This window comes from Leuresthes tenuis, unplaced genomic scaffold, assembly GCF_036924035.1.
Source record: "Leuresthes tenuis unplaced genomic scaffold, fLeuTen1.0.hap1 SCAF_22, whole genome shotgun sequence".
Lineage (NCBI taxonomy): Eukaryota > Metazoa > Chordata > Actinopteri > Atheriniformes > Atherinopsidae > Leuresthes > Leuresthes tenuis.
In genome coordinates this window covers 19,888,993-19,908,226 of record NW_027325376.1, presented here as the reverse complement: position 1 = coordinate 19,908,226, position 19,234 = coordinate 19,888,993, and the positions used below count along the sequence as shown (strand labels likewise).

Sequence of the window (19,234 nt, the reverse complement as noted above, 5' to 3'; positions counted from 1 at the left end):
TGTTTTAAGTAAACTTTCAATAAACAATTGAATCTAGAATATCAAAAGCAAAAGGCCATCTAGCTCTATAGTTTCTCGAAACCACGTTACAGCCAAACAGCAACAGACGCAAGGTGTTTCACATTTTTTAGTTCAATGCAAGACCCGCCTTCAGTGAATAGCCTCCAATTGGTTCGCGCTGCTGTCAGTCACTGCAAGGTGGGGGCGGGGGGTTGGCAAGTGCACCCGCCCTTCCTTCATTGTCACCGGCGCGAGAGGAATATTTATATCAAACATGGAAAAGGAGAAAAACGACAAAGGTGAGCGGTTCCCTGGTTTCAAACACTTCTCTCGTCGACTTTATTTCACAACTTGGCCGCTTAATGTTTGTTCTTGTCTGACTTTGTTGTCGCAGATGTTTACCAGTCTATAACGGTTCTATGTCAATATGAAACTGAATACACTCACAAAAAGTGCTAGAGGATTCATGCTACGTTTGATTTATTATATGAATTTACCTATTTGTTTTTAAAAGTGTTGGGGTTTTTTGTACTCTGAGTTAATGTTGGGACATGTCTAATAATTATCAGTCAACTTTGCTGACTATGGTATTAGATAATTGAAGGTTGTTCTTGTGTGTATTTAGCACTGCGTCCTGACTTCAGGTTAATTTATTTCGCATTTTCAGATGTTTAACAGACACACATCACTGCAGTGTCTGTACAGACATTAGTCATTTTTCATTACACTAAATTCAATGCAACTGAAACTTTTGGCAAAACCAGTGAATGAGTGAAATCTGTATTATTCATAAACATGTAGAAGACAAGCCTACATTAAATACAGGTCTTAGTGTCCTCTATGGGCCTGAAGAAGATACAAAGGACCATGTGGTTGGAAATAGGAGGAGGAGGCAGGGAGGACTGATTAATTGGCAGACCATGTGTGTGTGATTGCCCCGGCTGCTCCCAGCATCAGGAGCCCTGTGAGGAGAGGAGAGGAGGAGGAGGAGGAGGAAGAAGGGACAAGCTGGGGGGCTTTGTTTTTTTCAGCTCTTCATGTTGAGACTTCCATACAAAGAGGGGTAAGGAAAAAAAAAAGAAAAAAAACCCTCCAACATCACAGGTAGACTGAGAAATTATCAATTTAATCAGAGATCATTTCAACATGTAAAAATACACAATTCAAAAAATCTGTGAGAAAAATTTTAGATACTGCCTGGCGTTTATCACTATATGGATTTTTGGACGTGATCCTCATGGGGATATTGAGACATTTCACTAAGGGGTTGCTGTATCTTTGAAGGGAGCCACAGGCATCAGCTGATCTGGTACCTCCACACTACCCCACCCCCATCTGACATCCTGATTTCATGTAACAGACTGCAGGTGGAGCAGGGCGTTTGAGCAGCTCAGCGAAGTGGGCTGAATCCAATAAATCAAATACAAAAGGTCCACCATACAGACAAAGCATGACATCACGAATAATTAGGCAAGAGCTGTTATATTTGAAACTATCAAGTAGAATGTTTCAATTTAATCAGGAAAATTATTTTGTGATGGTCAGAAATTAAAACTACTTGGTTAGAGTTTGAGAACAATCCCTGTTAAAGCTAAAAGTAGTGCTGTTTACAATAAAAAAAAAAATGTAATCGCAAATATATAGTTGAAAATTTAGTAATTTAGCTGCTAAGATAGCGTCAAGCTTCAGTGAAGACATTACTACAGTCAGGAGCTGCTGTTTCTGGAAAGTTTACAGTATCTGACATTATCAGGTATCTGGAACAGTACTGTTGATCTGAAGGTTGGCTAGTGCAGATTGTAGTCTGATGGCATCAGTAGTAACCTTATGATAACTGCTGGTATTGTCAGCTTTATGTACGCTGCTGGCAACTAATAACACACTGAGTAGTTTCCTTTTTCTGATTTACATGATGGTTGGCAAACAGTGTTGTGGTTAAATTTCCACCGCTATTTGACATTAAACACTGCAGCGAGCTGTATTGTCTGGTTTGTCTTGGTTGCATTGGATTGACTTTGTCTGAAACTGATAAAAATGCATTTATACAGAATTTTTGGGTTCCAAAAATATATTTTTGTTGAGCCCTTTCGGCACTGAATAGTCACTGAGTTTGTAACAATTTAACTTGATAAATAGCTTTTGAATATATTTTTTACATGATCTTTTCATATGAAAAGTTCTTAGTTTTTCATTTTTTTCCCCAATACAATTGCACAAATTGATTTGTACTGATTCCAAGATGATTTGATAAAGGGAAGAAATACTTTAGAACTGCTCAGTTATTTTTTTAATAAAGCATGTTTAATTATTTCTCTGGCATTAAAGGGGAACTATTTTTAAACCTACACCTTATTTCCGGCATGAAATACGTTTATCTACTCACCGAGAACAGTTTGGCAAAAGTCGGCGTCCTTCGGAAGCTATTTAGAAAACTCGCGATCAGCGTAAATCCATATAACGGGAGAGAACAGGGCAGGGACGATGCAGCCTCTAAATAAGGTATTATCTATCTTTATTTTACCAATACTTTAAGAAGAATGAATGAACAAACGTGTACTACAGCTCTGTGAGTTCATAGGTACTGTTATGTGGCTTCTTGCGGCTATAGGAGAGCTAACGGAGGGATTTCTACACAGGCTCTCTACTGGGACCACTTCATCCACACGCTCCCCGGAGCACAGTTTATTGACTTCTTTCTCTGTGACAGTCAGCTAACTTCACACAGAGTTTGCTACTGCTAGTTTTGTGCAACATGGTAGGATATTTATCAAATTTTGACAATGTGAACAACGACTTTGAGTAAGATGGATGTTCTTACTGGAGTGAATGAGCTGTGCTGCAGCCATGTGTGTGGATGAAGTGGTCCCAGTAGAGGTGAGCATAGAATTCCTTCCATTAGCTATCCTATAGCTGCAAGTAGCCACTGTGCTGCAGCTATGCGTGTGGATGAAGTGGTCCCAGTAGAGGTGTAGCTATGTGCTAACAGAGCAATAGTATGTGTTCGTTCATTCAGTATTGGTGAAATAAAGACAGATAATACCTTATTTAGAGGCTGCATCATCCCTGCCCTGTTCACTCCGTTATATGGATATACGCTGATCGCGAGTTTTCTAAACAGCTTCCGAAGGATGCCGACTTTCTGTTCTCGGTGAGTAGATAAACGTATTTCATGCCAGAATTAAGGTCTAGGTTTAAAAAAACAACGGAGTTCCCCTTTAATCGGATGATAAATTACTGTGATCTGTGTCAGTATTATTTTTACCATCAGTATGAGCCTTGAGCCTTATGAGCTTTTTCGCTTGGTATGATGATATGTTGTGATGTCAGTGTTAGTATGGGTAAGGACAGTGTTTTAATTTGGTTAATAATGAACCACCATGGCAAATGTTCCTGTTACAATCACTGATTGCTGCCAGTGTTGGTGGTCAGTGTATTATTGAATGTGATAAAAGTTGTTCTCCTGAGTTTAAATGATGTGCAGGAAGTATGTGTGAAACTAAAAACTGTGTTCAGGCATCATCTTTCTCATAAGTTTGCCACAGTAAAGTCTGACATGTTTTGGTGAAGCCATGTTATTTATTGCTTTGGTGACAAATCATGTTTTAACAATTTTGTTATTTCACGGGTAGTTTTGGGCTGTTAGTTCTAAAGGTTCTAAAATAATCATGGGTAGGGTTAAAATGCATTCTTTCTACTACAGTGCTGTTTTATTTATTTATTTTTAACTTTCAAACACACTGATTTTAGCAATGTGTTTTTTTTGTTTGTTTTTTTTAGAAAAAATTAGGTCAATGCCTATATAGACATATTTAGACTGTTTATGTCCTCACTTTTGTGACCTTAACTGACCTGGCTCCGTCCTAAATCTGAAGACTTTCTTTTCTTTTAACATTTCTTGTATGCATGTGTTTGAGTCTTGGTGTTTCCTTGGACAGTTTCACCACAGACTGTGCAGTCTCTGCAATTAACAATGGACAATATGGGGCAGACAAATTGTTTACTTCCTGTTGGCTTGTGAACAGGATGGAGATCTGAGCCAGCAATGTAACTGTCAGGAACCGGAAGGACACAGGACACAGATGCAGGATCTTCACAATAAATTAGTTTATTATTATAAACCACTTTCAGTTCTCCTTGACAGAGGAAAGCCAGAGGCTGTGAAACACCTACGACACTTACCTCTATAATACTGAGATGAGTGTGACTATAAAACTTATCAAACAAAAACTCTCTCCACTCCAGGAGGAAAACCAAAAGAGCTATAGAAACTTACAAAGGAAATCTACACTCTCTTCTAAAAAGGCGGAACGAAACAATTCACGCTCGCCTGATAATCGGAGAGACAAATATAATTATAAACCCAAAATCACTCCACTAACGGTGGCACTATGAAAAGCAGACACGACACAATGAGGCTCGCTTTAACAGAGGCGCTTTGAAAATATTATACAAAACAAAAACACTCCACTAACGGAGGTACTATGAAACTTGTCAAGAAACCAAAGATCACTCCTAAACGGAGGAAAACCAAATAGACCATGAAAAAGTACTTAGAAAAACTAGACTATGACTATGATCAAACTTACAACAAGAAAACACTCAGAAGGAGGGAACGCATAAATACATGGACGAGGAATTCATAAGGCTATAGTACTATGGAAAGGCTTGAGTGAGGAACACTCAAAAGGTTGTCACAACACACTGGCACGGAATAGAGGGAGACACAGACTATTTGAACACATGAGGGACCATGGGGAACAGGTGGAAACACTTTGGGATCAGGGAAGACAATCAGACACGTGACACAAGAGGAAGGGCGAGATACTTGAAACGACAGGGAAGGTTAATATTTCAAAATAAAACAGGAAATGACTAAACCAAACAAGATTCAAAACAAAAAGTGTCAACGAGTTTAATTGTCTTCAAATTGACAGTTTACTTTTAACACATTTCACAAAATAGTTGTACTACATTAGTAAGAAAAAAAATCCTCATTAAGCTGCAATTGTTTGAAGCCCAGTCTCCCCACATCAACCCCACCTGGAACCGATGGAGTACAAAGGGTTATTGTGAATATAATATCAATTCAAGGTAAACACAAGAAATTTGTCCTAAAAAGAAATAAAAAATGGACCAGACTTAGTGAATTCCCTATAATCCCAATATAGACCAGTGAGCAGTGCTGGCCAACATGTCATTGGGGTCATCAGGTGGGAACCTCCTTTCATCGGTGTTTCGTCTAGTTGGTCCCATGACACCTCCAAGAGGCTAGACAGTGATCACTGGCATCCCAGAGTCACTCTCCTAATGCCAGCCATCATTGCTCCTCACACCACAACAACCATCTTTTCTTTTTTTTTTCCACAACCACAAGCTACCCCAGCCTCTCACCAACTGCAATAAACAAAATTTAAATAATGATTAGTACATTTGACTAAACAGTAATATGTGTTATAAAGTCTACATTTACCTAATATTAGACAAAAATAAGATTACCACCAACTTCTTTGGCTACATCTTAACTCCATATGTGGGTTTACACATAAAGTAAGCACTTAAAATCACATTTTATAGTCTTCTCTTGTGACCATAAGTGTGTCTTGCATTTTGTAATAATTCTATTATTGTAATATCTATAGATGGACTTGGCCAAAGGACATATGACTTAAAGATCGAGTATAGAAACTTTTCAATGAGGATGATATATACAGCATTAAGTGACACATTTTCATTCATTTCCATTCTGAGGTCCACCTCCTCATGGAGGATTCTGAGACATTCTCATGCGAGATGAAATATACAATACCTCCAACAAATTATGAATCTATCCTAGGACCTCCTTCCAGATGGGCAAAAACAAGGCAACTAGGAGGCATCTTAAGCAGGTGTCTGAACCATTCTAACTGGGTCCTTTCAAAGGAACAGCTGTTCAACTTTGAACTCCCCCCAGATGGCTGAGCTCCTTACCGATCCTTGAGGTGGACTCATTTCAGCCACTTGAAGCCCCTGTAGTCTCCTTCTTGTGGTCTCTACCAAGACTCTGTGCATAGGTGAAGGCTAGAAAACTAATAAATTGTGAGTTTTGCCTTCCAACTTTCTCTGAATGTCTGTAGTCCCAAGAGCAACTTCCTGAGCAACCGGTTCCATTCTCCCAGACCTGTTGGATCACTGTTTGAACATCTAAGTCTCGACGTGTATGTGGCTGAGTTTAGATATACAACCACCAACAGTGTTCATTTATGTCCCTCCTGTCACAAACATTAATCAGGGTCTCTTGAAAATGTTTTAATTACGGGTTACCTTAATCATTTAACTTTTATCCATTGTCTTCGTGCTTCCACTATCCTCAGTCCCACTTTTTTTCCTCCTTTCCTTTTGTCTCGTTTCTCTCTCTGTCCTTACCCTCCCCCAGTGGATATTTGTTTCCCACTTTGTTTTTCTGTAGGCCAGCATTTACAGGGTGCAGTCTGCCTCCTGTCTTACTCTCACTCTCACTCTCTCTCCAATGTCAGAGTCCAGGTGTTTGCCTGCAGGTGAGGACGCTGGCCTCATAGTCAGAAGTTATGCACAAGAGACGATGAAATATTTGGTAGTATCTTGTGTGCGAGAGGCTTTCTCAGCACCAACACCATCACTGCTGATTTGACCTGTCCAAGCCTATCCAGTCATGCAATGTAAACTGCAACCTTCCTCTGCCATGATTAGGAGGCTCCTTGTTTTTAAATTTTGGTTACGTGCTTATGTGAGCACATGAAACATAAAGAAACAAAGGAAATAACAGGATACCTCCTCTTTTCCACTGCTCGTGGTTGAAAACTGCATAACTTAGTGAATAACAGCCCTCTAATTGCTTCTAATAAGCAGTCCGTCAGCCATAAATGAGTGTAGGAGTGAGTGAGTCCATATGGTAGTTTCTAAAATTATGTGAAGGCAAAATAATGAGTTGTAAAGTACGTTGGTTGAGGCGAGCTCATCTGTCTTTCTGCCTCACTGTAAAAAAAAAAAAGCACAAGTTTGTGGCAGTTGTTTGTTGTGTAAACATACTAGTAGAATTCCAGCCAACTAAGCATTTTGTTAAATTAACTTGTGTTTTTAAGGCAGCCAGGTAACTTTTTCCAGGAACAGTTGAACTGAACTGCATTACTTTCCCACACGATTTAAATATATACAGTACAACAGAAAAACTATTCTTTAATATCAAAGAACATTCAGAATGCAATTTTTTATTTAATTTCAAACTTCAGGGACCTTTTTGGTATCAATCGGCTTCATTCAAGTATGTTTAGACTGAACAAATACTACGTACATATCACAACAACACTGTTATAAAATTGCACATTTACAACAAGTATTTTCTATGGCTTTTACAGCCCTATATTAGGTATTTTTTGTGACTTATAGGCTTTTGACTATAGGCTTTGTATTGAGTCTTCTTAACATATCTTGGCTATATACTGTCAGGGCCTCGAGACAATTGACAATTGACAATTAACTGTGAGCACTCGGAGGCGTGATAGATCTTTAAAGAACAAAACACAAATTGCTCCACCAGCGGCGGTTTCTATGAAACATTAACAAACCAACATCTCTCCAAAATACGGAGGAACAGAAGCAGGCTATAGAACTTACTGTTGCATAAACTAGGTCTAAAGAATAAATTATCAAAAAACAAAGGATACGCTCTGCAGGAGGATCGCTTCATTGCAGGCTCAAGGATTCTGTGGATAACTGTGGAAAAAGACGCGTGAGTGAGGCTCATGATCAGAGGCAACACACTGGCACAAGACAAGGGAGACGCAGACTATTTGAGCACATGAGGAGTCATGGGGAACAGGTGGAAACACAGGAATCAGGGAAGACAATCAGACACTTGGCACAGGAGGAAGGGCAAGGAGCAGAAACGAGAGGAGCAGTTAGTGTTTCAAATTAAAACAGGAAATAACGCAACAAGACATGAATCAAAACCTAAAGACGTGACATATACATTTGTTCCCAAACAGTGATAGCTGGCCAATTTGCCTCTACACCTGTCCTTGAAGCATCTTGTTACGGATTCTATTCCAACTTTGGTTGAACAATTGGCACTTCTGAAGCCCATGAAAACTTTTTGAATCACTTCAAATGTGTACTTAAGTCCTTTAGGATAGTCTATGTTTAGACAGTACAAAAGACCCATCGATGTAGCAAATGAACTGGCCACATCTCTTTGCTTATGCAGAATGATGTGCTCCTCCAGTATAACAGCAACATCAACTACCTCCTTTGCCACTCGTGTTTTCTTGCCCCTTCCTCCACAACAATCAAAAGACTGATGTCTTGCCTCCTCGTCTGAACTCCCAGTCTAAAAACCATGATAAAGTAGAGAGATAGAAGATCAGAAATTAAGCATGTACCATCCATTTGCCAATTCACTATTTACGTTTGGCGAATGTATACATTTATACTAGGCCCGGGACTTTAACGTGTTAATAAAGAAGAATTAATTACACAAAAATTAATGCGTTAAAAAAATGTATGCATTTTAATCACACTTATTTTTGCACCGCGGAACGTATCTCACTGGCTGAGTTTCAGGCATACCGATTATACTGGAGCACCAACTAACATTCATGACTTCAGACATAGGCGGCAGTGGCGGTCCTGGCTTGTTGTGCGCCCTGGGATCGGAGGGCCTATTACTGTGTGTAATTTTCCCTCTCTCTGCTTTCTGTCTCTTTTAATCTGTCCTATCCATTAAAAGGCAAAAAAACCCAAATACGGATAGATGGATGGAACCGTCGATAAGAGCACGGTTAGTAGTACCATACCACCTTGAAAAAAAACCCAACGTTTTGTTGCTTAAGCTTATGTATTCAGTCATTATTCAATGGTATACTAAAATCCATGTGAAAAAAATTGCTTCTCACTGTTTTCAGGTCAAAAAATTATATGCGATTAAAAATTAGATTAATTTCAATTAATAAATTACAAAGCCTCTAATTAATTAGATTAATTTTTAATCGAGTCCTGGCCCTGATTTAAATAGTTAGAAGAGGTTATTTAATTTATGCTCCCGTTTCCTAATTCAGGCCCTAATTTATACACATAGTATAATTTATTTATATGATTTATTAAAAAAAACATGGAGTCTCAAGTTTGATTTGCAAGTCCATATAGTTTCCTTGGTGTAATCATCATTGCATGTAATCACATTTGAAATGGTCCAGTGGGTAGGATTTAGTACCTTTTAATGGCATCGAGTGGTATGGTTGTTGCAACTCCATCGCCTCACACTTTGATTCCATGCACAAAGGAGACACTGCATTGGCCACAAAACCACTAACCAGCACACTGTATCTACAAGTGGTGCCACAGTGCTTAAGTGTGAAGTAAAGTGCATAAAAGAGTTGCATAGCTACTTAAAGGCTCTGTCGGTATACATTTTTTTCAGGATAATTTCTGGCACATTCTGTAAGCCTAAAATCTAAATGTCAGTCTTTAACATAAGTAAACATCAGTGTTTTCTGCTTTTTAAATTTTTTTTTTTTACCATACTTAGAGTTTCGCATGCCCAAAAATCAATTCACACACCTCACAGACGCAGAGGAAACCTTTTGGATCCTCCTTCAGGTAAATTGGAAGTCCAAGTAAAACATCTGCTCTTCTCTTCTGGTTTGAAGTTTCAACATACAACAACAACAAAAAAAGAAAAATTGTAAACAAGCACCATCATGTTAATTCTGTCAAAACTGGGGTTACTGCTGTGTCACTTAGAATCCAACAAACTAAAGTAGTTTAGAACAGATTAACTATCTGGTACATGCTAAATGGTACATAGCTGCTCTGTCAATATGATGCTTTAAGATGAGTAGCATTATAAGTCATCATATGTCATAACACAATATAGCAAAAATCTTTATTGTCCTTACTTCTATGTCAAGAGCCTGAAGCAGAGCACACAGGTCTGCACTGCTGCTACTTCGCACTTTGTACATTTCCAGCCATCTCGGGACATATTTGTCCAGTCCATTAAAGAAAGACCGGTGGAATTAAGTTGAAACCAGGCGCAGATGCACTGATCTGTAAGGACAAAATCAAATGAGTTATCAGTGGTTTCCTTACAACATAAAATACACTGAGAGGAAAGAGGCCATTAAAATGTAAAATGATGAAAACTCAAATCTAGCAAAGCCTGACATTTGTATAGTCAAGTTTAAAATAATGAAAATGAAAAAAAGAATTACCTATCTTTCTGAGAACAGTTCTGGCCATCTATCTTCAATTTCAGAGACAGGAGGCTCACCCTCAACAATCTCCTTCCTTCACAATGCAAAGGTGCTTACCATCAGGGCATCCATCATTTTCCCATCTCTCTTCTTTTTCTTCATCTCTTCGAATAATACTTTGTAAAATACTTTGTAAAACACTCATTAACAGACACAAGCACGCACACACACACGCTGACAACTATTTAACGTATGGGAGCGAAGGGGCCAGAGTCAGGTATTTCTTTAGAAATTTTCTAGGATTTGACTTGTTATCTTGAGATTAATTATTAACTATATTGTTATCCCAGGAAAACAAAAGAAAATGGAAGAAATAAAATCTTTTAATGCATATGATACACTGCATTAATGTGAATTCATAGTTGAGCTAACATTACAACTACAGCAACTAAAAAAATACACAGGTAAAAAATAAACAATCTTATGTTACTTAAAAATGCTGCTGCAAAGTTTAATTTTACAATCCAGTATAACATTTATCCAGTTTATGTTGGGCCCTCTGCTCCGACAGTTTTGGAGTGGTAGTGGTAACTTTTGAGCTACATGAGACGCAGCCGACGTCTTTACTTAATTTCACTTTATTCAAAAGAACACACAAACTTTTCTGCGCAAGTGCAAAACACAAAGTTCTCTGCTAGTCAAAATCAATTGATCCGCAAACAATCAAACTCTTAATAAATTGTAATTAGTGTACACAGTATTTATACTTTTAGTACCGTATTAACATTTTTAATCAACCGTAACAAAATAACAATTATACAATGAATCATTTGTAACTGTTGCTTTTAACTTTATACAAATTCTACTCTTAACCTTTTAAACATGTATATTTTAATCTGTGTTTGAAACACTTTAAATATTTTAATAATTTCAACCTGTCACATTTACCTGTCTAGCAATGCTTACTTAAACAAGCATTTTAATGAATACAAAAAGGGTAAAAGTAGGGGTAGGCGATATGGCAAAAATATCATATCACGATTTTTAAAAAAATAAAATCACAATTTCAATTTTATCACAATCTTAAATTGAAAAGGGAAAAACAGTGTTGCAGAAGTATCTTCAGCTGGGCAGCTCGTACAGCGGCTCAACTACTTGAAGCAGACGTTCGAACCCCTCCTTTTCTACCGTCTTGAACAGTACCATGTATCTATTGCAAGATAAAAGGTAACTGGTTCTGTTACCTCTTTCTATCACTTGCTTGACTTGTCATACAGAGTGCCTTTGTCAAATGTTTGTGTTAATGTTGTCTGTTTTGGTCTTACGCTAGCTGCTGCCTCCGCCTGCGGTGCCGGTGCCGCCGGGCCCCTCGCTGTTTGGCTCTCAGCATTCTGTTTGGGATGCTCAAGTGATTGAACAGGTTCGTCCTGTTGCCACCTGACGTGCGGACAGTTTCTGTGCAAACTTTGCAAATTACATTTGCTTGCGCTTCATCAGTTGCGGAAAAATCCAAACCAATTCCATCTAATGGTGGTGGAATTTTCTTTAGCAACCAACTCCTCCGTTTGCCTTTCAGCCATGGCTCTCCATGCGGCTACTGCTACACACACAAACAAGGAGGCGGGTAAGAAAGTGCGTCGCTGCCCGTATTACGTTAACAACGTAATTCGTCTGATGCGTCGGTGCATCAGCATAAAACTGCAATTTATAGAATGTGCCCTAGACGATCCCACGATCTATGCAGTGTGACAGATCGTTACGGATCGTCTTCACGTTGCAATCGTTCACGATTTAATATCGCCATATCGCCCACCCCTAGGTAAAAGTGTGTTCTTACCTTGGAAAACTCCTGATCCTAAAAGGAAGTTTTGTGTGGCACATGGTAATGCAGGAGGTAGCAAGCCCTTGTTGACTGTGTGAGGTTGCAGGGGCCACATGTACATAAGTTGAGTCAACTAAGAAATGTATGTTGCCTGTACACAACACATTTTAGTTAAATTGACTGAGGAAATTGAGTTGAGATAGCAAAAACCTAAAATACTTTTTTACATTGCTCACTCTCTCCTGCTGCCTTCTTGTTTCTGCCTGTCAGTGCTTGTGAAAAGACCAAATGCATGATTACGAAACTGAGGTGCTGAATTTCATGTTGGGACAAGGCTGGCCTATTAATGTTTTTTAGATTCTTCACTTTGTCAATACAAGTTCAGCAAACTATTATTTCTCTTTCCTCACCTCTGTCTTTCACCTTGTTTGTGGCAGTTGTTTTTTAAGTTTGGGTACTTAATTCTTACCATATGATGATGTGAGCCATTTAAAAAAAAAAAAAAAAAAAAAAAAAAAGCGAAACTTTTAGGTCTCTGCTCCACACATGTAGGTTTCACTCTGATATATGGACCCTAGTGATTACCATAAGCAAAATGCATTTAATTTTGGATGGATGAAAACTTCAACATAGCAACAAGACATGCTAATCTTTAACTGCTTAGTTGGAAAGAGCTGTGGAATATAGAGGAAAAGAGTATTAGATTTTTGATAGGGGCAACATATGATGTATTGCCAATTCCCCAGAACCTAAAACTCTGGGTGAATGGAAGCCCACTATGTTTGTTATGTTCAGGTACTGCAACTCTAAGCATATTTTGTCAGGCTGTAAGGTTTGTCTGTCACAAGGCCGGTATATGACTTAACCAAGTATTAAGAAGCTTAGCTGCAGGTATTGAAGATAAACGAAGGCAGGTAAATATCGGAGGGTCCAAGGTGAAGAGAGTGGCTATTTAGTTTGTTTAAGAGGGGGAGAAAGTTAATAAGACAATAAGGAAATAGCCTCTACAAATCTAAGGCCTGATATAGTCTTGTGGTCTAGGAGTAGAATGAGAGTTCATAGAGCTGACTGTCCCTTGGGAGGACTTAGTAGTAGAAGCATATGAAAGAAAAATTAGGTATGTAGAGAGGATGGAAAGTTAGGATATGTCCAGTGGAAGTAGGATGTAGAGGATTTGTTGCAAAGTCTGTTGTCTCATTGTTGAGGGAGTTGGGTGTAAGTGGACAGTGTGAGGAAAATAGGGAAGGAAATGTCAGATGAGGCAGTAAGGGCCAATCAGTGGATTTGGATTAGAAGAAGCAATAGTAGCTGGGGGCCCAGCAGAGGGAGCACTTAGGGTAAACAGACTTTAGGGAGAAGCAAGGAAGAAATCCAGAATGTATTTAAGTGGAGGGTGTGGCCGTGTGAGCCTTCTGAAACCAGGCGGCCATTTCAGGTGAGTTGGCCTGTATGGCCTTGTATTTACTGGCATTTGTAGTAATTGTAGGACTGTTTTGGTGAGTTTGTCTGCTGAATCTTCTATTGTCTTGCATTGTCTTCTAACCCTGCCTCCACCTCCAGAGGTAGAGGCAAGAAGCAGATCAGGATGTTTGCACAGAGATTGCTGCGAACACTCTCATCTCCACTCATCACCAAAGCAAAACACACACATTTATCATATTTGAAATACCACTGGAGAATTCAGACAGATGTGTGTGTGCATACATGGACATATGTCATACGAGTAAAAATAATGGGGTGACACATGTCATGGATGCTTCATACATTAGCACACACTTACTTCTAGGCTGTGTTCACCTCCTCTGGCAAGAGGACTGAAAGCCTGAGACAAGGAAATGAAAAGCATAGAAAGTGATGAGTACGAGGAGACCACTACAGTGTGAGCCTTTGTAATATCAATCATATGGGAGGGTTAGGGTTAGAGCCCAGACACCCTTTGGAGAGTATGTCAGAGGTAATGTAGATGCGGTGTCACCATTACAAAGTCCAACCATTAGAAAACACTTACAAGTTAAATTCTAGACTGTAAAATGTCCATCTCAGTACACACAGTATCATGGTCCTTGTCTAAAGTTGGTCAAAGTGAACTTTTCAGTGTTAATAATTTTTTGGATCGGTAGTGGATCAAAACACTGCATAAGGATGAGAGGTGGTGTTTAGTTTTATCAAACTATAGAAATGATCAACAATTCTTCATATTTTGGGGGAAATTTTTACAGTTAAACTAAATTTATAGAAAACAATATATTGACAAATATGTGTCATAATTTAAGATAAATTAAATTTTTTGGTCAAGCAGGTCAATTGTTAATACGTTAATACGCTTTAATAGCCTTGTGTCACGAATCCATGTTATCCATTCATTCCATCCATTCCCACCTGATGACCCGAATGACATGTTGGTCAGCACTGCTCACTAATCTACATAGGGATTTTAGTAACTTTAGCACAAGTTTCTTGTGTTTACCTTGAATCCAAATCTAGCATGTGACAGATTGTAAAGACAGCTGACAGGAGGCAAAGACCCCAAAGGTGCTGCCATGGGCTAGCAATCCATGGTAGCAGTAGCGAGGCCTATCAGCTTTGTTACAACCAGCATAAGCTAAAAGTAATTTAAGAAGAATACCCCTAGGGTCAGTGAGAGCAGGGACGGAAGATGACTCACAGGCAGACTACTTGGCAACTGACACTGGATCAAACATGACTATGAGGTGGAGATGTGACTCAGTGAAGGATAGGGGCACGGACCTATTCTCTAGGGCTAGAACTGGGCAGAATAGTTCTCAAAGCAAAGAGAGCGTAGCTGGAGAAAAAATAAAAGGAGTAGGCTAGAGGGAAATAAGCTCCAGGTTTCTCCTTGTGTCTGGCAGAAAGTAACGTCAATTAGAGGCCTTAAAATGCATCAGGGAAGAAAGAGATGTCTGGTAAAAGAAGGGCAGTATGGCCGATAAGTACCTTTTTTAAGAAGTCAATCAAGTAAGTCAGATGAAGTCCAGCAACAGGTAGACACCACAGTCCGAAGAAAATCAATAACACAGCTACGGAGGTGGAGGAGGAGGTTCTAAGAGGGGATGCAGCTGAAACTGAAGTGAATAGGCCAGTTAGACAGAGAAATACGGAGCAGAAAGCTTTGTGCAGAGTTATGTGGCCTAGGGCAAATAGCATCAAAGAATGGGAAGCAGTCAATAAAGATTTGGCAATAATATTGGGTAGGTTAGGAGGAAATGGAAGCGATAGGCTAGAGAAGATGGGAGATATAATTTACTCCTATGGTGTAGAAAGATTTGGGGTGCAAGATAGGAAGAGGGTTGAACGAGTACATTTAGTAATGTCTAGACGGCAAAGAAAGATGGAGAAATTGGTTGGAAATTGGAGAAAGTGACTGTTTGACAGGGTCTGTCAGTGGCTTAATCAGAACTGCTGTAATAATAATAATATAACACAGACTGCTACAGGAGATCCTTCTTTCATTTGTAATAAAAACATGGATTACAAATTAAACGGGCACTCGCACATGCGCACATCGGGGTATGCTCCATCCAATGGGCACCGCACAGCACAGCTGTCCGTCAAGTGTAGAGGAGGATGTGAGAAACCCAGCCAGGCGTAATACTGCCAGATGTTAAAAGTGACTTATTTGGCCACCAATAGGTGGCGCTATAAGCATGTGTAAGTGTGGGCATATGTATGCGTTCTGGGTGGAGCTGAAGTGCAGCCTATGAATTTTTGTGTAGATTGGAAAATGTATGTGGGAGTTGTAAGCTTCTTTATTTTTCATAGCGAGCAGTGGGCAGTCGTCCAACTTTGAGGTTTCGCCACGGCCACACCCTTTAAGGCTTGAGAAAGATTTGTGCAACTTTTAGTCCCTGTGACTGAAGAGTAACCTGGCCAAGTTTGAAGCCTGTAGCATGAAATGTGTAGGAGGAGGTTGATCATATGCAAGGTGTAGAAACTCAAAATGGCCGACTTCCTGTGGACCTGGCACCATGGTGTCTATAGGCCTTTTTGTGTGTTTGGGCATGATGAAGGCGTGTACCGAGTTTCGTCAGGGTACGGCAAAATAACACCATTCGTTAGGCATTTTTGCAACGTTCTAGGTGGCGCTACAGAGCCATTTTGCTACGCCAATGCAAATTGCACCATTTCCCCCCACGACTGGCGTCCCTGGCGAGTTTCATGAGTTTTCGAGCAACTACCGCTTACAATAATAATAATAACTCCTTCAGATACAACAGGTATCTGTTTCACAGGTATTTCCTCCGTTGTTTCACAGCTCGGGCCCTAAAAATATAGTCTACAATGGCACTGCCTTCAGCCCTGATTGCTGTATTCTCTCTTGGTGTGCTTGGGGACGAGGACAGCTCCCGAGCCAATAACTGCACAAAGGCCCGAGCTGCTACCTCGGCGACAGACCCTGTCAAACAGTCACTTTATTCTCAAGAAATTCAGCTTTCTGGAGAGATACTAGCCTGAACCTCTTGGCATGCAGAGGTGCGAGCGTAGCTAACTCGCTTAGCTAACTCACTTAGCTAACTCGCTTAGCTAACTCTCTTAGCTCACTCGATTAGCTAGCTGGTTGGCTGCATATTTGTAAATCGTCCTTTGCATTTGTAAATCGTTCTGCGCACATGTGAATCGTCCTGTGCATTTGTGAATCTTGTCCTGCGCACATGTGAATCGTCCTGTGCATTTGTGAATCTTGTCCTGTGCATTTATGAATCTTGTCCTGCGCACATGTGAATCGTCCTGTGCGTTTGTGATAATTGAGACAGATTTAACTCCAAAGTGTGAAGTAATGTTTGGGTGTAGTGTAGATCTAAGTGTATTTTTAGAGCAGGACTGTGATTCAAATGTTGGCCAATTTGCTAGATGGCTGATGAGACTTTTTATTGAGGTCAATTAAAAACAGAGCTATGGGACCCACAATCCTATCAATATATCCCATCTGAAGGATATTGCTCTCAGATAAAAATGTAAATTTAAGTCCTGTGTATCCACAGAGAAGTTTGAACTAATGTCTTGTGGTAATGTGGTAAGCTATGTATAACACAAATGTTGTTTTCAGCTTGGGTCCATCAAAGGCAGTGCTTCCAAATGCCCAAACATTATGTAAATATGTTTTATGGTGATGTAGACCAGTGAGGGTTGAAAAGTCTAGACTACAAAGGTGGCCTTGCATCATTATAACATAATGTATAACCTTTTACATGGACAAAAAAGCAACACTGGAAGAAAGAAAAAAATATCCCTTAATATAATTCCACCCAGTGATGCTGTTGCTCTATTATAGGAAAAAAGTAAACCACAGGATGTGTCCATCTAACAATTCATCCATAACATCCACTGCTGTCTCTAACAACCAGTCAAGTTTCAACAGGAAATAAACCAAATTTTGATTAAACATGTACAAATTTGTACAAACTGTCTTGAAGACAAAGCAGAGTATCCTCATTAATGTTTCTTATTCACTGTCAGACTGGAATCAAAATCTAAAGGACAAATAGATTTTAAAGGTAATTGATATTTTATCATCACATTTTTCTCTTTATGTCTCATGCGCAGCAGTTTTGTGTGGGTGTTCCCTGCAAGTAACACACACATCCAATACACTGCGCACAGACACAAACTCAGACAGCCATCAAATGACTCACACAAACATTCACGCTCCAAGCTGTGAAACAAAGATTGAGCTTGATAAAGTCAGGAAAATATCATCACTTCACGTGAGCTGTTAACAGCTACAACAGAAGATTCATGATCACCTCACAGCACACAGAACAGCCGTTTACCTTAACGTCACACGACGTGTTTTTAGCAATGTTTATAGCTTCCTGTTCTGTCAGGTTTAGTCTTATCTGCTTTAAATTATGCTTTGTTTAATGTGGAAAACATTCGGTCTCTAAGCAAAGTCTTGACACAACTGACTGGCTGGTGGCTTAGGCATGGCAACAAGGTGAGATTCCAGAAAAGGGCTTTCTTCTTCTCAATTCTAGGAGACAGTGAACAAAGGCTTTAGCAGGCTTCCTACAGGGCAAAAAAAGTTAGGACAACTTCGTCCGAAACTAGTTTCAACTTGATTAACCTGATTTTATTTTATTTTTTTCATTGGAAGCCCAAGAACAAGCTGGAGAAATATTAAATTAAACAAAGTATTTATTAGTGGTCACATGTAAAGTTTGGCAGTGCTGGACTCGGAGTGACAGAGCTCTCGCAGGAAATCCGTCAGCCCCGATATCCAGCAACATTTCATATTTATGTTTTATCTCAGTATAATTGGCCAGTTAATAGTGATATGAGCAGGCCAACCACCGTTTTGTTCTTTGGATGAGATTGATGTTCTTTGGATGTTGTTTTAGGCATGTATCTAATGTACCAGACCTCTCTGACCCAATAGAGAAGCTTTATCTGTCCCAGTTATTTAGTCCCGTTAAGCCATCTTAAGGTCTTGGACCATTCAAGGACATACATTACGTAGTATGAGCAGAGTTGATAAGTACAAAATAGTAACATGGCTTATTTAGAAAAATACAGAATATGAATACATAATGTCTAAGAACAAAGCCAATTATAACAGGGAAACGTGGAAAGTGGGATTAACCTTCATTGAAGACGGGTAGTCTGAGCTTCGTAACAGATAGGTTAATGTTTTTAATTATCTCAAATGGTCCAAGGTATCAGGGTGACAGTTTGCTGGAATCAGTTCTTAGAGGAATATGTCTAAAGGATAACAAGACTTTCTGACTTGTAGTGTAGGTGGATGCAGGGGTCCGTCAACGATTAGCCAGCTGTTGATTACATTCAGATGTTCTCAATAAAGCAGCCTTGGTCTCCTGCCAGAATCTGAACCAGGGCTGAAGAAGTTATTGCATGGAGGGAACTGAAATCTCACCTTCTTGAGAGGGAAACAGACTATGTTGATATCTTCGAGACACTTCAAACAGAGAGATTCATGTTTCTGACAATGTGAGGTAGTGATTAGCATATTTGACTCAGCAGAGATGATCACTCTAGGGGCAGTAATATACTGCAGTAACACACTGCAGGGCAGACTCCAAGTCCTGGTTTGCCTGCTCCACCTGACCGTTGGTCTGAGGAAACTGAGGAGATCGAGCATCAGGTTTAACATTCTTGAGCCCAGGTCAGTAAGTTAGGGTGAAGTTGAATCATCCAACGAACAAGTAGGGGATTGAGCCTTTTGGTAGTCTCA

At 39.5% G+C, this 19,234-nt stretch overlaps 1 protein-coding gene across 1 annotated transcript in view; it reads left to right on the top strand.

Moving 5' to 3' along the window:
• Positions 1–223: 223 nt before the first annotated feature.
• Positions 224–19,234, top strand: part of afap1 (actin filament associated protein 1) — a 123,826-nt gene continuing 104,815 nt past the window's right edge. The window contains exon 1 of the mRNA XM_072376976.1: positions 224–299. Within this exon, the coding sequence (XP_072233077.1) occupies positions 275–299 (25 nt within the window). The 5' untranslated portion in view covers positions 224–274. The remainder of the gene's footprint in view (positions 300–19,234) is intronic.